Genomic DNA, 21588 nt, shown 5'->3' on the forward strand with positions numbered 1-21588 from the left:
CAAAAATTTTGAAACCTTTCGAACGTCTTCCCGGACACTTGGTAGCGATTGAGGGAAACTGACTGTGTTCTCAGTGGTCATTCGCTCGTTTTTCCTGTTAACTGTCCTTTTTTCAGCTTGGTTTTTCTCCTTTCTGAACGTATTTCTTTGATAGAATTGAACAAAACACCCTTTGCTAACGTCATATCCCGCAGTGGCTTATCACAATAAAAGTTATAAGAGAAGGTTAGTGTTCGAAGAAGATGGCGGATAATCCCTTCAATAGCTATCATAGTAAGGAAGGTGAGTTCCGTGCAGAAGACCCGATTCTGCAACAGGAGGAAGAGTTTTTGAACGCTGAAGCTGCCGTAGAGGCACTTTCTAAACCAAACGCGTCCCTCGAATTTTGCACGTTGTCCGTTGCTGAGACGTTATCACAGTTAGAAACAGATCCAGTTAATGGGTTGCAGTCCGCGGAGGACCTTGCCAATAGAGGCGCTCGATATGGAAAGAACGAGGTTGTCGCTGAGGAGGACGGTCCGTTGTGGAAGAAATTTTTGTCCAATTTTGTAGAGGATAAACTAATCCTTTTGTTAATTGGGTCTGCCTTTATTTCCGCCGTTATGGGGAACTTCGATGATGCTGTGAGTATCACGTTGGCCATTTTCATCGTCGTTTCTGTCGGTTTTGTTCAAGAATATAAGTCCGAGAAGTCTTTGGAAGCTTTAAATAAATTGGTGCCAGCAGAGTGCCATTTAGTTAGATTTGGGAAAGAGTCTCATACATTAGCATCTGGCCTTGTGCCGGGGGACTTGATACATTTCAGAATAGGTGATCGGATACCCGCAGATCTAAGAATTATTGACTCTGTCGATCTCTCCATTGACGAGAGTTCCCTGACAGGGGAAAATGAACCAGTCCACAAGTCCACCAAGCTGATCAAACCTGAAACATTTTCAGATGGTATTGTGCCAATATCGGACAGAACATGTATTGCTTATATGGGTACCCTAGTCAAGGAGGGTCATGGTAAAGGTATTGTTGTTGGAACAGGGAGCAACACTTCGTTTGGTGCTGTCTTTGAGATGATGAGCAATATTGAAAAGCCAAAGACCCCGCTACAACATTCCATGGATAAATTGGGGAAGGACTTGTCTCTGTGTAGTTTTTTGGTTATCGGTCTCATTTGTTTGGTTGGTGTTATCCAAGGCAGACCATGGATTGAAATGTTCCAGATATCCGTCTCTTTGGCTGTGGCAGCTATTCCAGAAGGTTTACCCATCATTGTTACCGTAACTCTGGCACTTGGTGTTCTGAGAATGGCAAAGCGTAAGGCTATTGTCAGAAGATTACCCAGTGTCGAGACTTTGGGTTGTGTGAATGTTATTTGCTCCGATAAAACTGGTACTTTGACGTCTAACCACATGACTGTGGCAAAGATATGGTGTCTTGGCAGCATGTCTAATAAATTGAACGTTTTGAATTTGGAAAAAACTAAAAGTGGTAGCTTAAAGAACTACTTGACGGAAGATGTTAAGGCAACGCTGAAGGTTGGTAACTTGTGTAATAACGCATCATTTTCCGAGGAACATGCAAAATACTTGGGTAACCCTACCGATATTGCACTTTTGGAACAGTTACCCAAGTTTGGCATGCAAGATATTAGAAGCTCGCTTAAAAAGATTCAAGAACTTTCTTTCAACTCAAAGCGGAAGTTCATGGCTGCTAATATGTCAGACGCGGAAGGAAAATGTACAATATATGTCAAGGGTGCTTTTGAAAAGGTGTTGAAAAAATCGTCACATTTCCTTAATGAAAAGGGAAAGCCAGAAAAACTAACGGAAGCTTATAGGAACACTATCAATGAATGTGCTAATGCGTTGGCATCAGATGGTTTACGTGTTTTAGCTTTTGCTAAGGCTACATTGAATGACTCTATGAAAAGCAAGAAGTTAGAAGAAGAGTCTGTTGAGAACCTGACTTTCTGTGGGTTAATTGGTATGAATGACCCCCCAAGACCGACTGTTAAACCTGCTATCGAACAGCTACTACAAGGTGGCGTTCATGTAATCATGATTACCGGTGATTCTGTCAATACAGCAGTCAACATTGCCAGGCAAATCGGTATTCCTGTGATCGACCCGAAACTATCTGTTTTATCTGGTGATAAGCTGAACGAAATGACTGATGATCAATTGGCAAATGTTATCGATCACGTTAATATATTTGCGCGTGCTACACCTGAACATAAACTAAACATTGTCCGCGCTTTGAGAAAAAGAGGCGACATTGTCGCCATGACCGGGGATGGTGTTAACGATGCGCCTGCACTAAAATTGGCTGATATCGGTGTTTCTATGGGAAGAATGGGTACAGATGTGGCGAAAGAAGCATCTGACATGGTTTTGACTGATGATGATTTCAGCACCATTTTGACTGCTATCGAGGAAGGCAAAGGTATCTTCAGCAACATTCAAAACTTTTTGACCTTCCAATTGTCTACATCTGTTGCGGCTCTGTCGTTGGTTGCCTTATCCACCACATTGAACTTACCTAATCCATTAAATGCAATGCAAATTCTGTGGATCAATATTTTGATGGACGGGCCTCCAGCGCAGTCGTTAGGTGTTGAACCTGTTGACCATGAAGTAATGAAGAAACCGCCTAGAAGTCGTTCGGAAAAAATTTTAACACATGAAGTGTTGAAGAGATTGATTGGAACAGCTGCATGCATTATTTTGGGTACCATTTACGTTTTTGTTAAGGAAATGGCCGAGGACGGGAAGGTCACCGCTAGAGACACTACCATGACCTTTACCTGTTTTGTCTTCTTTGATATGTTCAATGCTTTGGCTTGCAGACACTCTACAAAATCTATCTTTGAAATTGGTTTTTTCACGAACAAAATGTTCAACCTTGCCGTGGGGCTTTCACTGGTGGGTCAGATGTGTGCGATTTATATCCCATTCTTCCAAAGTGTGTTCAAAACTGAGCGCTTGAGTCTAGGAGATCTGATTTTCTTATTGTGTGTCAGCAGTACTGTGTTTATTGTTGATGAGCTAAGAAAGTACTTTTTCAAGAAGAAAATGGAGGATGAGCCACTTTACTATTCTAATGTTTGAAACGTCCACTCATTATTTTTTTTCAGCATGGAGTCTATTCTTCCAAAGCAAAAGAACAGGTTGCCGCATATTTATAACGATAAAAGGGTTCAGGGGTGTCATGTGCAACTTGATGATGGAAGATGTATAACCTACTTTAAATAACGAAAACATACCTCTCTTCGATGTATATTACAGACTTACATTTTTCTTTAACAACTATGATAGTTTGATGCCCAGAAGATTAAAACGGAACACAATTTCCAGCAGCAGCCTTTTTAAGCCTGTTCATGACTGCTAATCCTTCAGCTTCTTCACAAATTCCCTCAACAAAAATCAAATCGACATTATCTTCTTCATCGACGCTCCTCAAGGCAGAAAACAGATTCGCTTGAATGTCTTCGCCTGTGGTTCCAAGACTTAAAATGACGGTTTCACAAGGAAGTTGAATATCATTTGGTTGTATGCTATCGAGGAAATGAGTGGTTAAAATTGCAATTTTTTTGATACTATGGGACTCGCTCTGTTTTGCATATTCGTCATGAACAATGGATTGAAAGCTCAGCAGCTTTCCTGCCTTTGACTTTGACTTCGTTGGAGTTAGGAGCAACACAGTCGCACTGGGTGAATAATGTTTATATTTCATGCCTGGTGTCCTCACTTTCTCGTGAAGTGCTACATTATTTTTATTCTCTACTTTACAATCTTGCCAAGCTGCCCCACCTAATTTTAGGATATCCTCATATGTGAAACCGCCCGGTCTTAAGAGCATAGGTGGGTCGCACAGACCGTCGACTACGGTGCTCTCTACACCAACATTGCATGAACCCCCGTCAAGAATCAAAGGAATTTTCCCCTGTAAATCGTGGTAAACGTGAGATGCTTTTGTTGGTGATGGTCTCGTCGATGCATTTGCAGATGGGGCTGCAATCGGCGTGTCACTTAATGCAATCAGTGCCCTGGCTACAGGGTCAGAAGGGATCCTAAGGGCAAACGTTGGCTGCCCTGCAGTGGTGTATTGAGATAATGAATCGTGTGTCCGTGGTATAGGAAGCAGAATGGTTAACGGACCCGGCCATAATTTTTCGATCAGTGGGTGATATATTTTGGGTACATTCTGTAAGATGGATGTGGTTGGCAGGTCCCATTCGTTAAATATCCTTCTGTTCAGTTGATCTATTGAAGAAATGTGTGTTATCAGTGGGTTATCGGCCGGCCGGTTCTTTGCCTTGTAGATGTTTTTAACAGACTCATCGTTCATAGCCGAGCCACCAAGACCGTACACTGTCTCTGTCGGAAATGCTACAGTGTCATTGGTATCTCGTATGATCTTGGCCGCTTCCAATAATGCCTTTTCCGTCTCAGGGTCTGATACCTGTGGTAGTGATCCATCAAATATTGAGTTTGCTGAGAAATGTATAGATTGCGGATTTACTTTAAGTATCTTAGTATTGAACAGGTCACCCATGTTTGATAGCAATCTTCTTAGTAGCTTGGAACTCAACATTTACTTGCTAACAATCAACGCAATTGAACTTTTTGAACGATGAGCATCGATTGTTGTAAAATTTTGACACCCATAATTGCACATCGATTTTTTTTTCTCTTTTTCCCAATGACCAGTTTTCTAGTATCACAGCTGGTAATTAGGCTTTAAGGTCCGTTGAGAGTTTGCCCCAAATAATTTAGCTATTTTGGAACTGCAATTGAACAGGGCTCCAAAACATTTCCTGGTATGATGAATTTTGTTTTGTTATTAGTCTTGTCTTTTGGAGCCATGAGACGGATAAGTGAATAACAAATGAAATTATAGGGCTCAGTATTTCCACATCAACTAGCGTCCAGAACCAGCTGAATATTAGTGAATGGATCAACACGAGAAAATAACTGGTGTCGTGGTGCTGGAAAGTATTATTGTTGTCATTTTTATCTTTTGAATAAAGACTATATCGAACAATGGTCCTTGAGGGTACTAGTTGAGGTGTGTTGCAAAAGGTGTTTGTTTAAGGGGATCAATTCATTGATACAAAAAGACGCAGGAGGCTCTCTTGTGCCCTAATCATTCAAAGTGGGTACTTATTTTCCAGTATATTGACCAATACGGGGAACTCTTGGTCTGAAGCCGCAACTCTTTTTTTAAAGCTTTTGATATTCTCACCTAGGTAAATTTAAATGGGCGTGTGGTTTTCTACTCTTCCTTAAATCCAATGAAGGGCAGTAGATAACTGATCATCCCTGTGAGCTGCTGAATGGAGGTTTTTTTGCTTGAACAGTTGACTGGCTAAAGTAGGTTGTGATTGAATAAAGTACGTAAGGACTGTTTGATGTTCTTATTTATACCGTATAGGTAGTTATACGAGTTTTATTTGTTGTACTTGCCTGATAAGTTGTCTTGGTTTTTGTGTCCTGGATTTAGATGTCGGTGCAAATACCTTGCGGCTAATATAAGTTCCGGATAACGAGTCATCTGCATGCCTCGAGTGGGTGTTCTCATATGACGGAATTATATTAGTCCATGGTACTGTATTTGAGAGTGCAACGAGCCATAAGTCCATTTCCAAAGGGAGTTTCGCAATTTATCCTCAAAGAAATCTACAATTTTCTATTAGTTCAGAAATATAATTTTAATATTTAGAATTATAACAATTTACCAAAAATTAAAATAAACAAAAAATACTTCTTGAAAGATGCTTTTGAACATACCTATTACAGGCTGGTTTGTGCTGGAGAAATGTTGGAATTCCGCAGATGAATACAGAAATGCGATAAGAAGTAAAATTAGAGATGCTACAATTGAGGTAGTGGTCTTGCCAGCTGTCATTCACGCGTTTTTACCCAGATTCGGTAGTAACGCGTAAAATGAAAGCTGACGAGACCACTACCTCAATTGTAGCATCTCTAATTTTACTCTTACCGCATTTCTGCATTCATCTGCGGAATTCCAACATAAAGGAAGAGAGACGAGGATTTCAATGACTGCAATCTGTGGCCTTTATATAATAATTGGTGAAGCTGGATCAGACCGCATTAGCTTGGGTCTGTACGTTCGTTATATGTATATTGCGCGAATATTGATTAGTGCATGTTGCACATAGCGTGTTGCATGTTGCATGGTAACTATTGTTTGTCGCTAAGGGTTGCCTTGTGAAAGAGGGCTTATTGTGTATGTCTCGTATAAGAGAGTTACTGTCATAATTGGAACTGTGTGAGTTCGTGAAGAGAGCTGGGTCTCGTGGATGAGAGCTGGGTCTCGTAATTGGAATTGTATGAGTTCCATATTACAATTTTTCATCAAATACAAGCGCAAGTGGTTTAGTGGTAAAATCCAACGTTGCCATCGTTGGGCCCCCGGTTCGATTCCGGGCTTGCGCATTCTTTTTTCTTTTACAACCCTCTCTCTTTTTATTCTTTGGAAGAAAGTCTGTCATGTTCCGTGCAAAACCCTGAACATTCAATTTATCAACCCTATGTCCTCTTTTCATGGTTTACGCTTCTTCTATGTACCGTTTGAACATATCAGCAAAATGGGCCCAGTGGCTAAGCCACCACAGCTATGGTGCCTCTTCTTTTCAATATCACTATATACGAATATGACTTGCTACCGCGATAGTTTAGAAGGGGAATGCATTTCTGCGGGACAGAACGGTCCCATAGATGATATATTATACCATTGGTAGTGCAGTGAACAGATACGTTTGGGGCGTACAGGATGGCAGGTAACACTCGGTACACGAAGATTGATGACGGACTGGATGGGGTCGACGATTTTCTAGATGAACCCAATCCCTTTGAAGAAGTGGATGTTCAAGGACCAGATGCAAACAAGACAGTTCCCGATTTTGTTCCGACCGACCACGTGGATATGCTACCACCTGCTTATGATGCCACGATACAGTTGGAGAGTGACACTCATGCGAATGATACAAATAACGCCCGTGACTTGCCTGCTGGATTTTTGAACTATTATTCGAGATATTTCCAAATGTCAGCTGAGACTCTACGAAGGAGAGTTCTTTCCACTTTGAAGTTCAATGGTTCCATTTTCGCCAATGAGGACAATGCGGACATATCTGAAAGAGAAGAACTGTATGGTGCTGTATGGATAACGACAAGTGTAATCCTGATAAAATTTTTGTTTCCCAGCTTGATCGACATGTTTTTCCGTCAATTGATTCTGGGTGAAAACGTTGGCAAAGAGGATAGCGGGAGTACCCTTTACGGTAAATTGATTACATCCGTATGGTTGTTTGCGATCTACACTTTCTGCTTCCCGCTAGTCGTGGGCCAAGCGATTAAAAATAGACCCGCGGAGGCGATAAACCAAAAGATGAACAACTGGGTGAACTTAATCTCCTGTTACGGTTACAACAATCTGATCTGGTTGGTTGTTTTCCCCGTTTGCGATGTGTTGACTCAGTTCAAGAATTTGAAACTAATTTCGTTGGTACAATGGGCTATTGTGGCACTCGGTTGGGTCAAATCGGCTCTTTTTTTTTCCGCACATTTAAAAGTTGGGGAAACTACGCAGGCGTTGACATCTACAGGCCCGTTACTTGTGTTGGTTGGGGGGCATGCAATTTTTTGTATTCTGGTGCTAGTGTTATTGAAATGAGTCAGGTGCAATACTGCTACGTTTCCGATTTTTTTTGAATGTATCTTTTGTACATACGTTGAATATGTATGCGTCTATATATAAAGCATCTATTTAAAATCATTCATTTTCTCTCTTTGGTACAATGCATGGGATGTGCGTAATTTGGGTCGCCAACCAGTGTCCTAAAGAATCAGAACCCTGTATTATGGTAGTCAGTGACTGTCATTTCGTCTATCTGTGTTTTATTGCTTGAAAGCGACGAGATCTTGGAGAAGATATTGATGTCTGACCTCGTGAACCCCTTGGAAAAGATGCAGCATTCGATGTCTGGTGTTGTGACGGCGTAGTTTGTTTCGTGTCTCCCCTGTTTCTTGTAGCATGAGGTACACGATTTGAAGATGATCAACTTGTCCAAGTGTTTAACGAGGTGGCAATCGTTCTTCTTAATATCGTGCCACGTGCTTGCGTGTATGCTGAGTTTCTGCAGGGCTGGTAGAGCGTCTGTGAACTCCTGTTTGGTCAGTACGTGGTGTAGTTTATCGTTGCACAGAGTGAGTATCGATTCGTTCTGTGCAATGACCTCTATAATTGCATCACATTTAATTTTCTTCAATCTGCACTGGTCACAACTTGGACCGTTCCGTTGTCTCTTCGACGTCTTCAAAGGTTTTGGTTCCTGTTTCTTTATCTTGGCGACTTTCTTAGGTGAGAACGAGAATCTTTTCTTTCCTGGTTTTTTCCTCGTATTTCCGTCATCGAAATCCTGAGTGACTATAGCGCGAACTACAAGCGGAGTTATCGAGTTGCTTGGTGGCTCACTGGGAGGCGGGGTGATTGAGGCTATACCGACTGGGTTCATGTAGTGTGGTTTCTGAGCACGAGAGATCCCCTTAAGAGGCACTACTGAGTTATTCAACTGTTCCAAGACTGGAGAATTTCTCAAATTTTTAGTGGCCACGTGAGCCAAGTTTTCCAGATCTGATTGTTTCAATGGTGGTGAGGGTGAGTTCATCAACCCCTTGACACTCGCGGCATTGCTCTTAGAACCCGCACCGAGTCTATTGCTCCAGCTGTTTAGTAGAGGGTCTGTCGCGTTAGACAAGGAAACCGGCTGCACGTGCACGAGATCGGGCAGCAGCAGCGGTGGGAGAGTATCGTTGTTGTTGTTGGACACAGGTATACTGAACGGCATGGTGTAAGATGCAACAACAATTGTGTGTAACCGGTCTCGATGCTGCTACGGGGAGAACGAAACAACAGCTATATATCGAAACTCTACCTATCCATCTACTCTCCACCGTATATATATATATACATATATATAGGTATACCGTATTGCGTATGTAATCTACGAATGATCCGAAGACAAAAAAGAAAGCAAAAAAACTGCTCGACGACGAAAACGCGAACGAGCAGCGCCCAAACGGGCGAATTTACCGGAATTCGCAACCGTTCTGAGTGCAGTCCCCGCAGAAAACACCGCAGGAAGCCCGAGGAAAAAACCCCGATAACCCGTGGGCCAAAACGCCCCGAAACCGTGTTACGTCAACACTCCTGCGCCGTTGTTCTGCGGTTTCGCTGCACCCTGCCGACTCTGCTTCCCCTTGTGGCTGCGGCATTTTCTGCGGCGCCGGACAGGCCTAACCGGAAGAACCTCAAACTGCCTATTGTGGCGGTTTCTCCGGAAAGAAACAATAGAAGAGGCAAAACAGGAAAGGAAAAAACTCGGCACAGCGCGGGAAACGTGGGCCCGCCGGCACAGAGCAGCCCGTGCAGCGGCCGCGGTGGGACCTGGTTCGGACCACTAAACTCCCCTTTCTCTCCTCTCTCTCTCTCTCTCTCTTCCACGGACCTTCTCGCCTCGAGGCCGGTGGAGTTTGTAGCTGGGACCGGAACCGAGAGCGAAGTCCGCCCTGTTGCCTGATCGGGCATTCGCCTGCTCGGCTGCGGGCATTGCGGTATTGCGCAGCGGAAAGCGGGGTGGAACGACAGCCTGTGTCGTGAGTGTCGTGGCGCGCCCCCCCCCCACATGGGTCCCAAACGCAGGGGTTGTATATGCTACATCTGGTGCTCGCGCGCTCGCAAAGCAGCGGTTCTGGACTAGGTGTAGATACTCTGGCTGCGACCGTTGTGGCCGGGTAAAACAGCAGATTTTTCTCGAGGAACCGTTTACGGCCAGATCAGGAAGAAAAAGAAAAGAAAGTGATTTTTGACGCGATTTAGAGATGCGCGAGAGTTTGTACTTAACACCGTATCTTGAAGAATGTCCAGTGGGCCACACGCCACTGGGTTGTCTTGGTCAGTGAGGGAGTGTGAGTATGGCGAAAAGTAGATACCCAGATAGACCGCCTAATGGGATAGGCTTTGGGGATAGGCCCAAGTTGGTCCCGAAGCCGCTGAATGTGGAAGTTGCCTTCAGTAAGCTCACGAAGCCGTTTAAAGTGCCGTACAAAGTAACGAAACGAGGCGATTCTGCGCGTGCTGGTGCTGCTGGTGGGTTGACGTTGCGGAGGAGGTCCAAGACTAGGTCGTATGCTGGGATGGATCTTTCAGCGGAAACTCCAGAGGTCACAGACACGGAGGGGAGACACCCGGTGAGAAAGGACGCCCTCAGCTCTAAGAGACTGCTGTTGGAGCCGGAGAGACTAGGTAATATAGAGGTCACGTTGAGGCGATCGTTCACGGTGCCCATAAAGGGTTACATACAGAGACATAGCTTACCACTGACTTTGGGGACTAAGAAAAAAGTTATTCCGGAACCAAGACCACTGCATGATCCGGCAGGCGAGTTTGCTATAGTACTGTACGACCCGTCAGTAGACGGAGATATGTTAGTGGAAGATGAAACGCAGAAGCAAACCCCGTCTCAGTCACCGCCACCGGCAAAGGTGCCAGCAAAGATCTCGAAGAATCGGGGGTCTCCAGTGCCACCAGATACACCGGCAGAACCGCCTAAGAAAAAATACACACATCCAAGACTGCTCTCGAATGGTGTCAGAAACAAAACGTTGCAGGAACTTCTGGGGATGGACGACTTGAACAACATTGAAAAGAAGTTCGCTAACGTCCCCGTGGTAATCGACCCGAAATTGTCCAAGATATTGAGACCGCATCAAGTGGAAGGTGTCAAGTTCTTGTACAGGTGTGTGACAGGCCTTGCAATGAAGGACTTCATGGACGCTGAAAAGTTAAACACAATGAAGGAGCCGTCCCAATTGCCGCCACAGCTGGAACCAGAGGGTAAAAGCCCAGCTAAGAACTCAGCTAAGGAACCAGTGGCAGAGGTGGTACCGGCCAGGAGAGGCGCATATGGGTGCATTATGGCTGATGAAATGGGACTCGGGAAGACGCTTCAATGTATTGCCCTGATGTGGACTCTTCTGAGACAGGGTCCGCAAGGTAAACGGCTCATCGATAAGTGCATAATTGTTTGTCCATCATCGCTGGTAAACAACTGGGCCAACGAGTTGGTTAAATGGCTAGGACCGGGGACATTATCACCACTGGCCATCGATGGGAAGAAATCTTCTCTCGTGTCAGGCAGCTCCACGGTTTCAGAGGCAGTGCACGCTTGGGCGCAGGCGAAGGGGAGGAACGTCGTGAAACCCGTGCTTATCATATCGTACGAGACACTGCGTAGGAATGTCGACCAATTAAAGAACTGTAACGTAGGGCTAATGCTGGCAGATGAGGGCCATAGATTGAAGAACGGTGACTCACTCACGTTTACGGCACTGGATAGTATCAACTGTCCCAGAAGAGTGATCCTATCCGGTACACCTATCCAAAACGATCTTTCTGAATACTTTGCGTTGTTAAACTTCTCAAACCCAGGGTTACTAGGAACAAGGGCAGAATTTAGGAAGAATTTTGAATTGCCCATCTTAAGAGGACGAGACGCAGGAGCGACAGATAAAGAAATCAAAAAAAGTGAGGGCCAATTGGAGAAACTATCCAACGTGGTGTCCAAGTTCATCATCAGAAGAACTAACGATATTTTGTCAAAGTATCTGCCTTGCAAGTATGAGCACGTCATTTTCGTTAACTTAAAACCCTTCCAGCACCATCTTTACAAGGAACTGCTGGAATCAAGATCCGTGAAAAAAACAACAAATGGCGAAGGTGGCTCACAACCTTTACAGGCAATCGGTATACTGAAGAAATTATGCAACCATCCGAACCTGATAGAATTTGAGAAGGAATTTGGGGAGGATTACCCAGATAAACTACAAATTCCGCCCAATTACAACTTCCCCGGGAGCAAGTCGAGAGACGTGCAAACGGAGTTCTCTGGGAAGTTTTCCATCTTGCAGCGCTTTCTACACAAAATCAAAACCGAATCGGATGACAAAATTGTTTTGATTTCCAACTATACCCAGACGTTGGACTTGATTGAGCGGATGTGCAGGTATCAACATTACGGTTCTGTAAGATTGGATGGGACCATGACCATCAACAAGAGACAGAATCTAGTAGACAGATTCAATGATCCTGAGGGACAAGAGTTCATTTTCCTACTGAGCTCCAAAGCCGGTGGGTGTGGTATCAACTTGATTGGTGCAAACAGACTAATCTTGATGGATCCTGATTGGAATCCTGCTGCCGACCAACAGGCGTTGGCAAGAGTATGGAGAGATGGTCAGAAGAAAGATTGTTTCATTTACAGGTTCATTACAACGGGAAGTATTGAAGAGAAAATATTTCAAAGACAGTCAATGAAAATGAGTTTAAGTTCGTGTGTTGTCGATGCAAAGGAGGACGTGGAGAGACTTTTCAGCGCGAATAACTTAAAACAGCTTTTCCAGTTCAAAGAGAACACAATTTGCGAGACGCACGAGACGTACCATTGCAAGCGCTGTGACAAAAACGGTAGGCAAAGGTTGCGCTCCAATGCAATGCTATACGGTGACGCTACTACTTGGAACCACTTGAACCACGCTGGACTAGAAAAGACGAACGACCATTTATTGCGTAATGAATTCCATCATAACGATATTAGTTACGCATTCCAGTACATCTCACATTGATTACTCCAAGAGATTTTGTTTATTTATAACGTTATTTGCGTGAAGACAACGTCTTGTACGTAGCGCAGTTGTTCCCACCTTTATATATATTCTCTTTTACCACCGCACTTAATACTTAAACTTCTGTCAAAATAACGTCAATGAGAAAAAAAGGAAACCGAATGTTAACGATAGTTCTTACTTCATACAGAAACAGAGTAAGTACAATGGACGAGTTCTTTGCGAAAGCCGGTTCCCAAGTGGTGTCATTTGCTATCAAGTCTGGTATATCACTAGCCTCCTCGTATGCTATCAAAAGGATAAGTAATTTTGTTGTGCAGATCCCGCACGAAGATGCGTGGAAGATAGATGTTCTGCGGGCAAAACTGGAAGACCGAATAGACATCATATCGAATTCTATTGATTTGGTCCGATTGGTTGCTGCGAGGGGGAACACAAACCTACAGAGTACATTGAAATTAACCAAGAGCCTCAAGGAAGATATCGATACGTTTGATGAGAGGATCGAAGAGTTGCTCGAAGGCGTGACGGGCACGACTGACACTAAACGACAAGGAAAGGCGATCAAAGATGTCGAGGGGTATATAAACGATTTGCTGAAAAGGATCGAGGAGATAACTCCCTTTATCAATTTGTCGCTGACGACATCTGGTGCAAATTTAAGTTCCGCCCTGTCGAAACAGATATCTCCTGGCCTTCTTTTGCAAGCTTCCAACCACGTTATCAAGAGTAACGAACTTTTCAGCTTGCAGGACGCGGCAGCCGAGAGAGTACAAGTTGGCCCCGTGTTTGAAGTGACCCTCTTCAGCATCTTCTACAATGCCAATTCTGAGAACCGAGTCATTTGGAAGGAAGATATGAAGAAGGCGCACGTTACCGTTGAGAGACTAAAGGGTGGTATAGAGGTCTTTGATTACTTTTTAAACATCAAACAAAGTTTTGACGATGAAAGGTACCATAACACTGAAGATGGTGAAGAAGAACCCTTGGAGCTTTCTGTCCCGATCGGCTCGATACTGAAGATTTTCTTCAGTGTGTCTGGGAAATTATTGAAACTGGAGGAAAGCGACCAACCGGTTTTGGTGTTGAAGACCTCAGATGATTCTATAGATGGGAAGGGTAGCGTGAAGTCGAACATATCTTCCACTCCTGCCAAATGGTACGCGTTTGGTGCATATGAGAAGACAGAAGTACCTACAAGCAGTGACGACGAGGAGGAAGACGAAGACGAAGACGAAGAAGAAGAAGAAGAAGAAGAAGAAGAAAAAGAAAAGAAGAAGAAACAACTGGAAACGAACCCGTAGGTCGAAAATGATGCGCCTGGCGGTCATAGTTTATCTGTATCTTTGTTGGAGTACATTATAAGGCTGACGTCATTACAGTACAACGATCAAAGGGATCTGCTTCAAGTTGCCGACGAGAGATTGTCCCTGTACCTGAATGATGAGAATCCCAACTCCAAGGCAAGAGAGCGTGTCAGCGTCGAGGAAGTAATTAATGCACTGAAGAACATCCGGATCGAATGAAAAAGGGACCTTTACGTAGAAAAAAGTGATAAAAGCTACTTAAGTAGGGTCCCCATATCCACGCACAGATCTAGTGGTGTCATTTCTCGTACCCGTTATTGCCTTCAGTAATATTCGAGAACAAATCTGTGTTGTCCAGCTGGAGAAGACTGCTATTTACGACGTCGGGTATTTCACCCGACGGGAACCCCGCGTTAGTCTCTTGTAACAGTCCATTCGCTGCGAGCAATCTATCTATGTCCTCTGAGGTGTCTGTGAAATTAGGGATACTTCCGGTTAGGCTATCATCGGCCAACAAATGGTGATTTAATGGGCCACCTTGATGCGGCGTTTCTGCACCCTTCTGGGGCTCTACCGATCCCACTGACCCGATATCCGGACTGGTACTATTCAGCCCTTGGAATAGCAACTGCTGCTGGTTTAAGGTATCTGGTGCCGTAACTGTTGTCACACCCGGTCCAAGCAGCGATACGAGCTCTTTAAATGAATCGTCTATCTTAAGAATGTTATCATCGCCGGGTCGCGACAGAACTCCCATTTTGGAGGCCGATTTTCTCTCAGTCTTGGGTTTCCTCTTCCTTTTGAAAATGCACTTGCAGGGTTCCCCAGTTACACAGAGACAAGCGTTCATGGCGGCTTCACTGTCTGGTGAGAGGTCCGTTCCAGACTTGGACGCCTCGTGGCACAAACACGCTCCGGACGGGTTTATGTTCTTCGCTTCGCGCATCTCTTTGCAGTGCGAGCACGCCGTGGACGGCCTTCCCTTCTTCCTCACCTCCGTCAGCGGCCTGTCCGAATGGTTACAACTCGCAGCCCTGTGCCCTCTGATACAGAACTGGCATGCGTACTTCTTCTTATCGATGATGATCATACTTCCGATTCTTGAGAGCAGCACTTATAAGTCTAAAATTATCTTTTTGGACCTTGTCCAGCACTCGAGCACTTCAAAAGCACACACCAACACTCTGGAATGCGAACTGTTACAACTGGTTACTCAAATACCATAACCGAGCCCCCCTACACGACCCAATTTTTGCTCCCTTTTAGCTGTTCCCTGATGATGTCCTGATGTCTCTGCGTTCGATGAAATTTTGAATATTTTCTTTTTTTTACTCTTCGCAAATCAGTCGCCTCTTTTTGGTCCTATCACTATGCAGTCTCTGTGTCTGTGTTACTGCCCCAGATGGTCGTCTAAAACAGGAAGAGAAGTTGTCTCTGCACTGCGGTTGCTTGAAACAAAGAACTTTCGTTTTCTATAGTATCCGTAATGCGAGGTGACTAAATTAATACTATTATAAGGGTGATAGCTTACTGGTTCTCTAGTATATGAGTAGTATGTAGTTGTACGCAAGAAAGTGGCATCAAAAGATGAGACTCTGCGAGAAGAGAAACACAGTTACGTAGGTGATTAACGGATCGCTATGCAAAAATGAAATACTACAGAAAAACGAAGGAAAAAAATGCGCAAGCCCGGAATCGAACCGGGGGCCCAACGATGGCAACGTTGGATTTTACCACTAAACCACTTGCGCTTGTATTTGATGAAAAATTGAATATATCAGATTTAGAAATAAAAGAAACAAGATAAGCAATTCATAGGTAAGAATAGAATATCTTACACCTGGTAGGACCGCGGAAATACGATCTAAATCAAATTTCACAACATCAACATGAGTCAGAACCCAATTCAATCTTTCATCTCCATTGTCCATAAGTTCGACTGGAAAGCTAAAGGCTCAGAATTCGCTCATTGGGTCCAAAATGTCAAACGTATTGCAATCACGCTAAGCATGAACGACACGGACACTTTGAACGCGACGTTGTGTTTATTGGTAGGAGGAGCCGCCAACTGGGCTAGCAACCACACGTTTAACTCCTTAGAAGAGCTTTTGTCCGCCATGAAGGAAAAATATGGTACTGATTTAACAAAAGAATTTTCAAAAAATTTCTATGAATTGTTGAACCCCCCCATACAATCAAGCTCTTCAGTGAATACGTGAGCTACTTCGAAAAACGGGTTGAGGATATATCTCATTTGTTCAAAGGAGATCTCGTACAGATCCAATTGTTTTTATACCCTCTTAACGAGTTATTGAAGGACAGAATCAACTCACAAACCCCAAGACTTTATGGAAGGCTATGTCCTTCGGCAGCTCTGCTGCTATGCTGGTTGCCGATCAACTATTCCGTTTTCCACCGGAGCAGAGCTCCATGAAGACAAAGAAGGGTCACATGGTTATCTCTAATCAAGCCGCGTCCGTTGTCTGCTACTACTGCCAGATTCCGGGACATAAGTCTACTGATTGTCGCAAGAGACAACGTGACGAGTCGAGCCCTAATTCGTACCCGATCAAAAATCCCAGAAGGACTGGTAACCTGAAGGGGAAAAGTTTTCGCCAGAACGCAGTAATCCTAAACGATCTTTCAAAAAAAGAGTGATTCCACCTGCTCTCCATCTCCACCAACTAGCTTGCAGAGAGCAAGGTGGACGTATCGACGACTACGAACAATCACAAGTAAAGGATATCAACACCGCAGATCTGATTGCTAACTTACCCATTTCCCAGGTACAATTTACTCCGAAACTAAAGACCACCGCGCTCTTCGACTCAGGAACTTCGAGTAATTTTATCTCACAAGACTTGGTGGACAAATTGCAACTTCGGAAGATTAAGTTAGAAACCCCGATCAGAGTAAAAGGAGCTTGGTCGGAACCAACCTGGGTTAAAGAGTGTTGTGCAATAAAATTTTCCGTAAACAAGGAACGAATCACCACCACCGCACTGGTCCTGCCCTACAAACTGACAGTACCAATGGTTTTGGGGATGCCGTTCATTAAGGCACAGCGCAAAACGTTTTCAACTGTTTTCGATGAGTTACAACGGAACAGGTCACTACCTCCAGAAGTGGTTTCCTCGCGTAACGTCAAAAAGATATTGAAGAAAGCCGAAGACCTTGTCTACCTATGTTGGGTCAGTGCAACCGATGAGTCCGTAGATGAAGCTCCCCAGTTTGTCAAGGAAGAATTCAAAGATGTCGTGGTAGACGCACTGCCCGCTTACAACAATAGAACCAAAACTGTGGAGCATCGCATCGATCTCGTTCCTGGTGCGAACCCGGTATTCAAGAGGGCATATCGTATGTCCGAATCGGAACGACAAGAACTTGAGGACCAATTGAGAGAACTGATGCAAGACAATAGGATAGTACCATGCGATTCCCCTTTTGCTGCTCCTGTAATATTTGTTAAACGGTACTAAGAGGCTATGTGTGGATTACCGCAACTTGAATAGCATTACAATCAAAGCAAGATACTCGTTACCCATCATTAACGACGTCTTTGACGACCTTCGGAGCGCAAAGGTCTTCAGCAAGCTAGATCTAATCAATGCCTATCATCACTTTCCCATATCCAAGGAAGACGAATACAAGACCGCGTTCCTCACAAGCAGAGGACAATACGCATGGAATGTAATGCCATTCGGGCTCACAAACGCGCCAGCTACGTTCCAACGGTTGATGAACCATGTCTTACGCGACTTCATCCACAAATTCTGTGTGCTATACCTTGACGACATTCTGATATACTCCGAGTCAATAGAAGAACACGAAGTCCATCTGAGACAAGTGTTCGACAAGCTAAGAGAACATCAATTACATGCTAAGGCCTCTAAATGTCAATTATTTCTGAAGAAAATAGCGTTTTTGGGTTATGTAATTGATGAAAATGGAATTCACTCGGACCCCGAAAAGGTCAGTTGTATAAAGGAATGGAGTATACCCAAAACTGACAAGGACTCTCAGAGATTTTTAGGTTTGGCTGGTTATTATAGACGGTTCGTACCGGGGTTTTCGGCAATCGCTGCTCCCTTAAAGGACTTCGCGGTACATTATGGTAATCGAGAAACTCCGGTGAGATGGGGACCCAAACAACAAACAGCATTCGATGAATTGAAGTCCGCGTTAACGAATGCACCAACTCTTAAACCTTTCGATCCGACTAAAGAAGTGGTTATTACCACAGATGCTAGCGACCACGCAATTGGTGCCACCCTTAAAATATACGATCAGCGTAAACTGATTGGGGTAGTATCCTTCCTGAGCCGATCGCTTAGAGGTCACGAGTTGAATTGGCCCGTCCGGGAGAAAGAGTTCTTCGCGGTCGTACACGCCTTACATAAATGGCGACATTACGTGCCAGGAAAGGAGTTCACACTCAGAACAGACCATCAATCCCTTCAGCACATTATGAAGAAGAAAGGATTCAAGCTACGCCTGACCAGGTGGTNNNGAAACGATGTTGCAGAATTCAATTTCAAAATTGAATACATCCCGGGTAAGAAGAATCACGCCAATCCACTATCTAGATTGAACGTCATGGAATCAACTGTTTCACCACGAGAGGTAAGCCTCACGGTGTTGGCTCCGGCGTACATCACCACGCTGAAAAAAGAATACCAAAAAGACAAGAGGTTTCGTGAAATTTACGACACCCTCAAATATGACAGAGATCCTCCGAAGGAATTGGCAACAATCATGAAACATTATGAGTTACGGGAGGGGTTATTAAATTATTCTAATCCTAAACCCTTTTCAAACAGACTGGTACTGCCCCGAGGTACCATTCGGGCTGCTATTCTAGAACTTCACCATGATTCACATCTCGCAGGACACCCCGGACCTTTCCGGACATACCAAAACTTATTCCACGACTACTATTGGCCCAACATGGTGCAGACCATTCAGCGATACGTTACTACCTGCAAAAACTGTCAAGCCAACAAGCACGTCCGATTACTAGCTGCCGGTGTTTTCCAACCGCTCAACGTTCCGAAAAGGCCATGGTCCTCCATTAGTATGGATTTTGTTTCAGGTATGGCGAAAGTTGACGGTTTTGACGCCGTGCTAGTAGTGGTTGACCGATTAACGAAGATGGCAGTTTTCAAAGCCGTTAGTAAGAACGACCAGGCAAAAGATGTGGCCGACCATGTCATAGACAACGTGATTTGCCACCACGGTTTTCCAGAGGAAATAGTATCCGACAAAGACGCAAAGTTCACCGGTATCATGTGGGATCGGTTCGCGCAACGACTCAGAATTAAACTCAAGTTCTCAACAGCATACAGCCCGGCCAGTAATGGCCAGGTGGAACGAACCAACAGCACTATGAATGACCTTCTGAAATCTCTTGGCGAAGCTTACCCAGAGCACTGGCCGATGTTTGTCGCTACGGCCCAGTTCTGTTACAACAACACGTACCACACCAGTATCAAAATGACGCCGTTCTTTGCAAACTATGGATTCCATCCCAGATTACCGGGCTTCACGAACGAATTGTCAAGGACGTCAATTCCGAATGAGGAGGATTCACACACGAGTACTGACGGTAGAGCGCAGCTTGACTACCAACTGCAAGCTTTACAAAACATCTTGCTATCCACACAACAGAATATGTCAGAGGCACAAGACCAACAATCAATACCTTTCAACAGAAGACATCGGCAAGTCAGTTTCAACGTTGGAGACGAAGTATTGGTCCATAAGAAGGCGTACAACAGAGCAGCACACATGAAGTTTCATCATTTATNNNAGTATGGTCCTTTTAAGATTGTTAATGTCGCTCACGGACAAAGCTATCAGTTGGCACTTCCAAAGAATAAAAGGAGGAGGACGAGCATGTTTCACGTAAATGTCCTCAAGAAATACGAACCCAGAATCAACAACGCTGTGGATGCGCCTCCAGAGGAACAAGAAAAGATTAAACAACGTTTGGATGAAATTGAAAAAGTACTGGAGCTCCACGCAGACGGTTCATGCGAGGTCCGTTGGAGAAATGCTGAAATATGGGATACCTCTAACATTAGAGCGAAATGGATTGTACATTCCTTATATGCCAAGTTACTCGATCCTTTCAAGACGGAAACAGGATGGCAGGCTTTCAGAGTGGAGGATAGCTGTGGGACCAGCTTTTCCAGTACCCGGTAGAGTGTAATATAGCGGATTCAGAAATAAAAGGAACAACACTTGATATATAAACAATTCATAGGGAAGAATACAATATCTTACAATTGTAAGATATTGTATTCTTCCCTATGATTCACTTATCCTGTTCCTTCTAGTTCTAAGCTAGAATATAACTTCTTCCTAACTCCATTTCAAATCTGGCAAGGTCTTGCCATTTTCATACTTTTTATTTCTGGATGGCTCGTAGGATTCTCCAGAAGGTTCTTTCTCTTGCCTGATCTCCTCGCTTTCACTTTTGCAGTACTAATGTGTCCTTATCCTTTTCTTACTAATGTGTCTTATCCTTTTCTGACTAATATGTTCTTATCCTTTCTTAATAATGTGTCTTTATCCTTTTGTTTCCTATCGGTCTCTATCAATTTGGTAACTAAGATCTTATTGACGTGTAGTCATCTTTTGGGTGCTAATCTTTATCTCGAGGCGCACAGCCACGGTAAACTTATTAGGGTAAGGTTACCTTCTCCTAGTCTGCCCTCGGTCGAGCTCTCTAGTTAATGTCCACCATGCTTTGTGATCTCATGTCCTGCGTCCAGGACATAGGATCTATCAAGTGTTGTTCCTTTTATTTCTAATCTAGAATATAACTTCTTCCCAACTCCATTTCAAATCTGGCAAGGTCTGGCCCTTTTAGATCTTCTAGTTGTCCCCACGGTGTCTATAACATTCTTTCTTTTTTCTGGTCTCCTATCTTTCTCTTTTGCAGACTAAGGTGTCCTTACGCTGCTACTAGCTAATGTGGCTTTCTCATGTAGCTGACTAAGCAAATCTTGTTCTTTCTGACCCATCTGATTCTCTCGAGACGCAAAGCCACGGCTTTACTCTGTTCGTCTGAGGACGGAGAACCTGGCTCACTCTTCCTCGACTCACCGATTGGTCGTCGCCTCTCGCTGGGCTACAATCGGCTAAATTTTGTTCTAAGCGCACTAACCATATTCCGATGCCCTGCGTCCAGAGTATCAAAATACATTTCATGTCACTTGCTGGGCACTGTCATTTTACCTATGTTACAAATTTGGTTTGAAAAACGCCATCCAATCATAAAAGAAAAAACAAAAATTGAGAGAAGAGTGCTGGCTATGAATATTGCAATTTTTGACTACAGAAAGATAGGGGCATCTTACTAGGGTTTCTCGAGATAATATCGCTCAATTATTTAGTCTCAGTCAGGATTCCGCATTTGTCGGACCATCCTGCTTTCTCACTCATCTCTTAATGAAATGATAAATGCGTCGCTTTATATTAATGATACTACATTTTGTAAACTTATCTACACGTCAATATGATGTCTTACTGAGGTGCTTAGCTGGTGCACCGAAGTACTGTGAGTTTATTTTTAT

General features: G+C 44.0%; 9 protein-coding genes and 2 non-coding genes across 11 annotated transcripts; 7 read left to right on the top strand and 4 right to left on the bottom strand.

The window, feature by feature from the left end:
* Nucleotides 1–242: 242 nt before the first annotated feature.
* PMR1 (Ca(2+)/Mn(2+)-transporting P-type ATPase PMR1) lies at nucleotides 243–3101 on the top strand (the record flags this gene model as incomplete). Its single annotated transcript, XM_022608337.1, has 1 exon — nucleotides 243–3101. The coding sequence occupies one exon, from the start codon at nucleotides 243–245 to the stop codon at nucleotides 3099–3101; it is 2859 nt and encodes a 952-aa protein (XP_022464844.1).
* A 223-nt stretch (nucleotides 3102–3324) lies between these two features.
* SUA5 (threonylcarbamoyladenylate synthase) lies at nucleotides 3325–4587 on the bottom strand (the record flags this gene model as incomplete). The annotated part of the gene is made up of 1 exon (XM_022608338.1): nucleotides 3325–4587. The coding sequence occupies one exon, from the start codon at nucleotides 4585–4587 to the stop codon at nucleotides 3325–3327; it is 1263 nt and encodes a 420-aa protein (XP_022464845.1).
* A 1794-nt stretch (nucleotides 4588–6381) lies between these two features.
* Nucleotides 6382–6452, top strand: KNAG0Etrna5G. Its single transcript has one exon. It is a non-coding gene; the product is annotated as a tRNA-Gly (tRNA).
* A 337-nt stretch (nucleotides 6453–6789) lies between these two features.
* YIP5 (Yip5p) lies at nucleotides 6790–7692 on the top strand (the record flags this gene model as incomplete). Its single annotated transcript, XM_022608339.1, has 1 exon — nucleotides 6790–7692. One exon carries the CDS (start codon nucleotides 6790–6792, stop codon nucleotides 7690–7692), a length of 903 nt encoding a protein of 300 aa, XP_022464846.1.
* A 172-nt stretch (nucleotides 7693–7864) lies between these two features.
* Nucleotides 7865–8866, bottom strand: SUT1 (Sut1p; the record flags this gene model as incomplete). The annotated part of the gene is made up of 1 exon (XM_022608342.1): nucleotides 7865–8866. One exon carries the CDS (start codon nucleotides 8864–8866, stop codon nucleotides 7865–7867), a length of 1002 nt encoding a protein of 333 aa, XP_022464847.1.
* A 39-nt stretch (nucleotides 8867–8905) lies between these two features.
* KNAG0E03450 (uncharacterized protein) lies at nucleotides 8906–9598 on the top strand (the record flags this gene model as incomplete). The annotated part of the gene is made up of 1 exon (XM_022608343.1): nucleotides 8906–9598. The coding sequence occupies one exon, from the start codon at nucleotides 8906–8908 to the stop codon at nucleotides 9596–9598; it is 693 nt and encodes a 230-aa protein (XP_022464848.1).
* Nucleotides 9599–9992: 394 nt separating this feature from the next.
* RAD54 (DNA-dependent ATPase RAD54) lies at nucleotides 9993–12701 on the top strand (the record flags this gene model as incomplete). Its single annotated transcript, XM_022608344.1, has 1 exon — nucleotides 9993–12701. One exon carries the CDS (start codon nucleotides 9993–9995, stop codon nucleotides 12699–12701), a length of 2709 nt encoding a protein of 902 aa, XP_022464849.1.
* A 140-nt stretch (nucleotides 12702–12841) lies between these two features.
* On the top strand, nucleotides 12842–14005 carry YRB30 (Yrb30p; the record flags this gene model as incomplete). The annotated part of the gene is made up of 1 exon (XM_022608345.1): nucleotides 12842–14005. The coding sequence occupies one exon, from the start codon at nucleotides 12842–12844 to the stop codon at nucleotides 14003–14005; it is 1164 nt and encodes a 387-aa protein (XP_022464850.1).
* Nucleotides 14006–14306: 301 nt separating this feature from the next.
* Nucleotides 14307–15098, bottom strand: CUP2 (Cup2p; the record flags this gene model as incomplete). The annotated part of the gene is made up of 1 exon (XM_022608346.1): nucleotides 14307–15098. One exon carries the CDS (start codon nucleotides 15096–15098, stop codon nucleotides 14307–14309), a length of 792 nt encoding a protein of 263 aa, XP_022464851.1.
* A 590-nt stretch (nucleotides 15099–15688) lies between these two features.
* Nucleotides 15689–15759, bottom strand: KNAG0Etrna6G. The gene has a single exon. It is a non-coding gene; the product is annotated as a tRNA-Gly (tRNA).
* A 1942-nt stretch (nucleotides 15760–17701) lies between these two features.
* KNAG0E03490 (uncharacterized protein) lies at nucleotides 17702–20212 on the top strand (the record flags this gene model as incomplete). The annotated part of the gene is made up of 1 exon (XM_022608347.1): nucleotides 17702–20212. One exon carries the CDS (start codon nucleotides 17702–17704, stop codon nucleotides 20210–20212), a length of 2511 nt encoding a protein of 836 aa, XP_022464852.1.
* Nucleotides 20213–21588: the final 1376 nt, after the last annotated feature.

The sequence above is a fragment of the Huiozyma naganishii genome, chromosome 5, assembly GCF_000348985.1.
Source record: "Huiozyma naganishii CBS 8797 chromosome 5, complete genome".
Taxonomy (NCBI): Eukaryota; Fungi; Ascomycota; class Saccharomycetes; order Saccharomycetales; family Saccharomycetaceae; genus Huiozyma; species Huiozyma naganishii.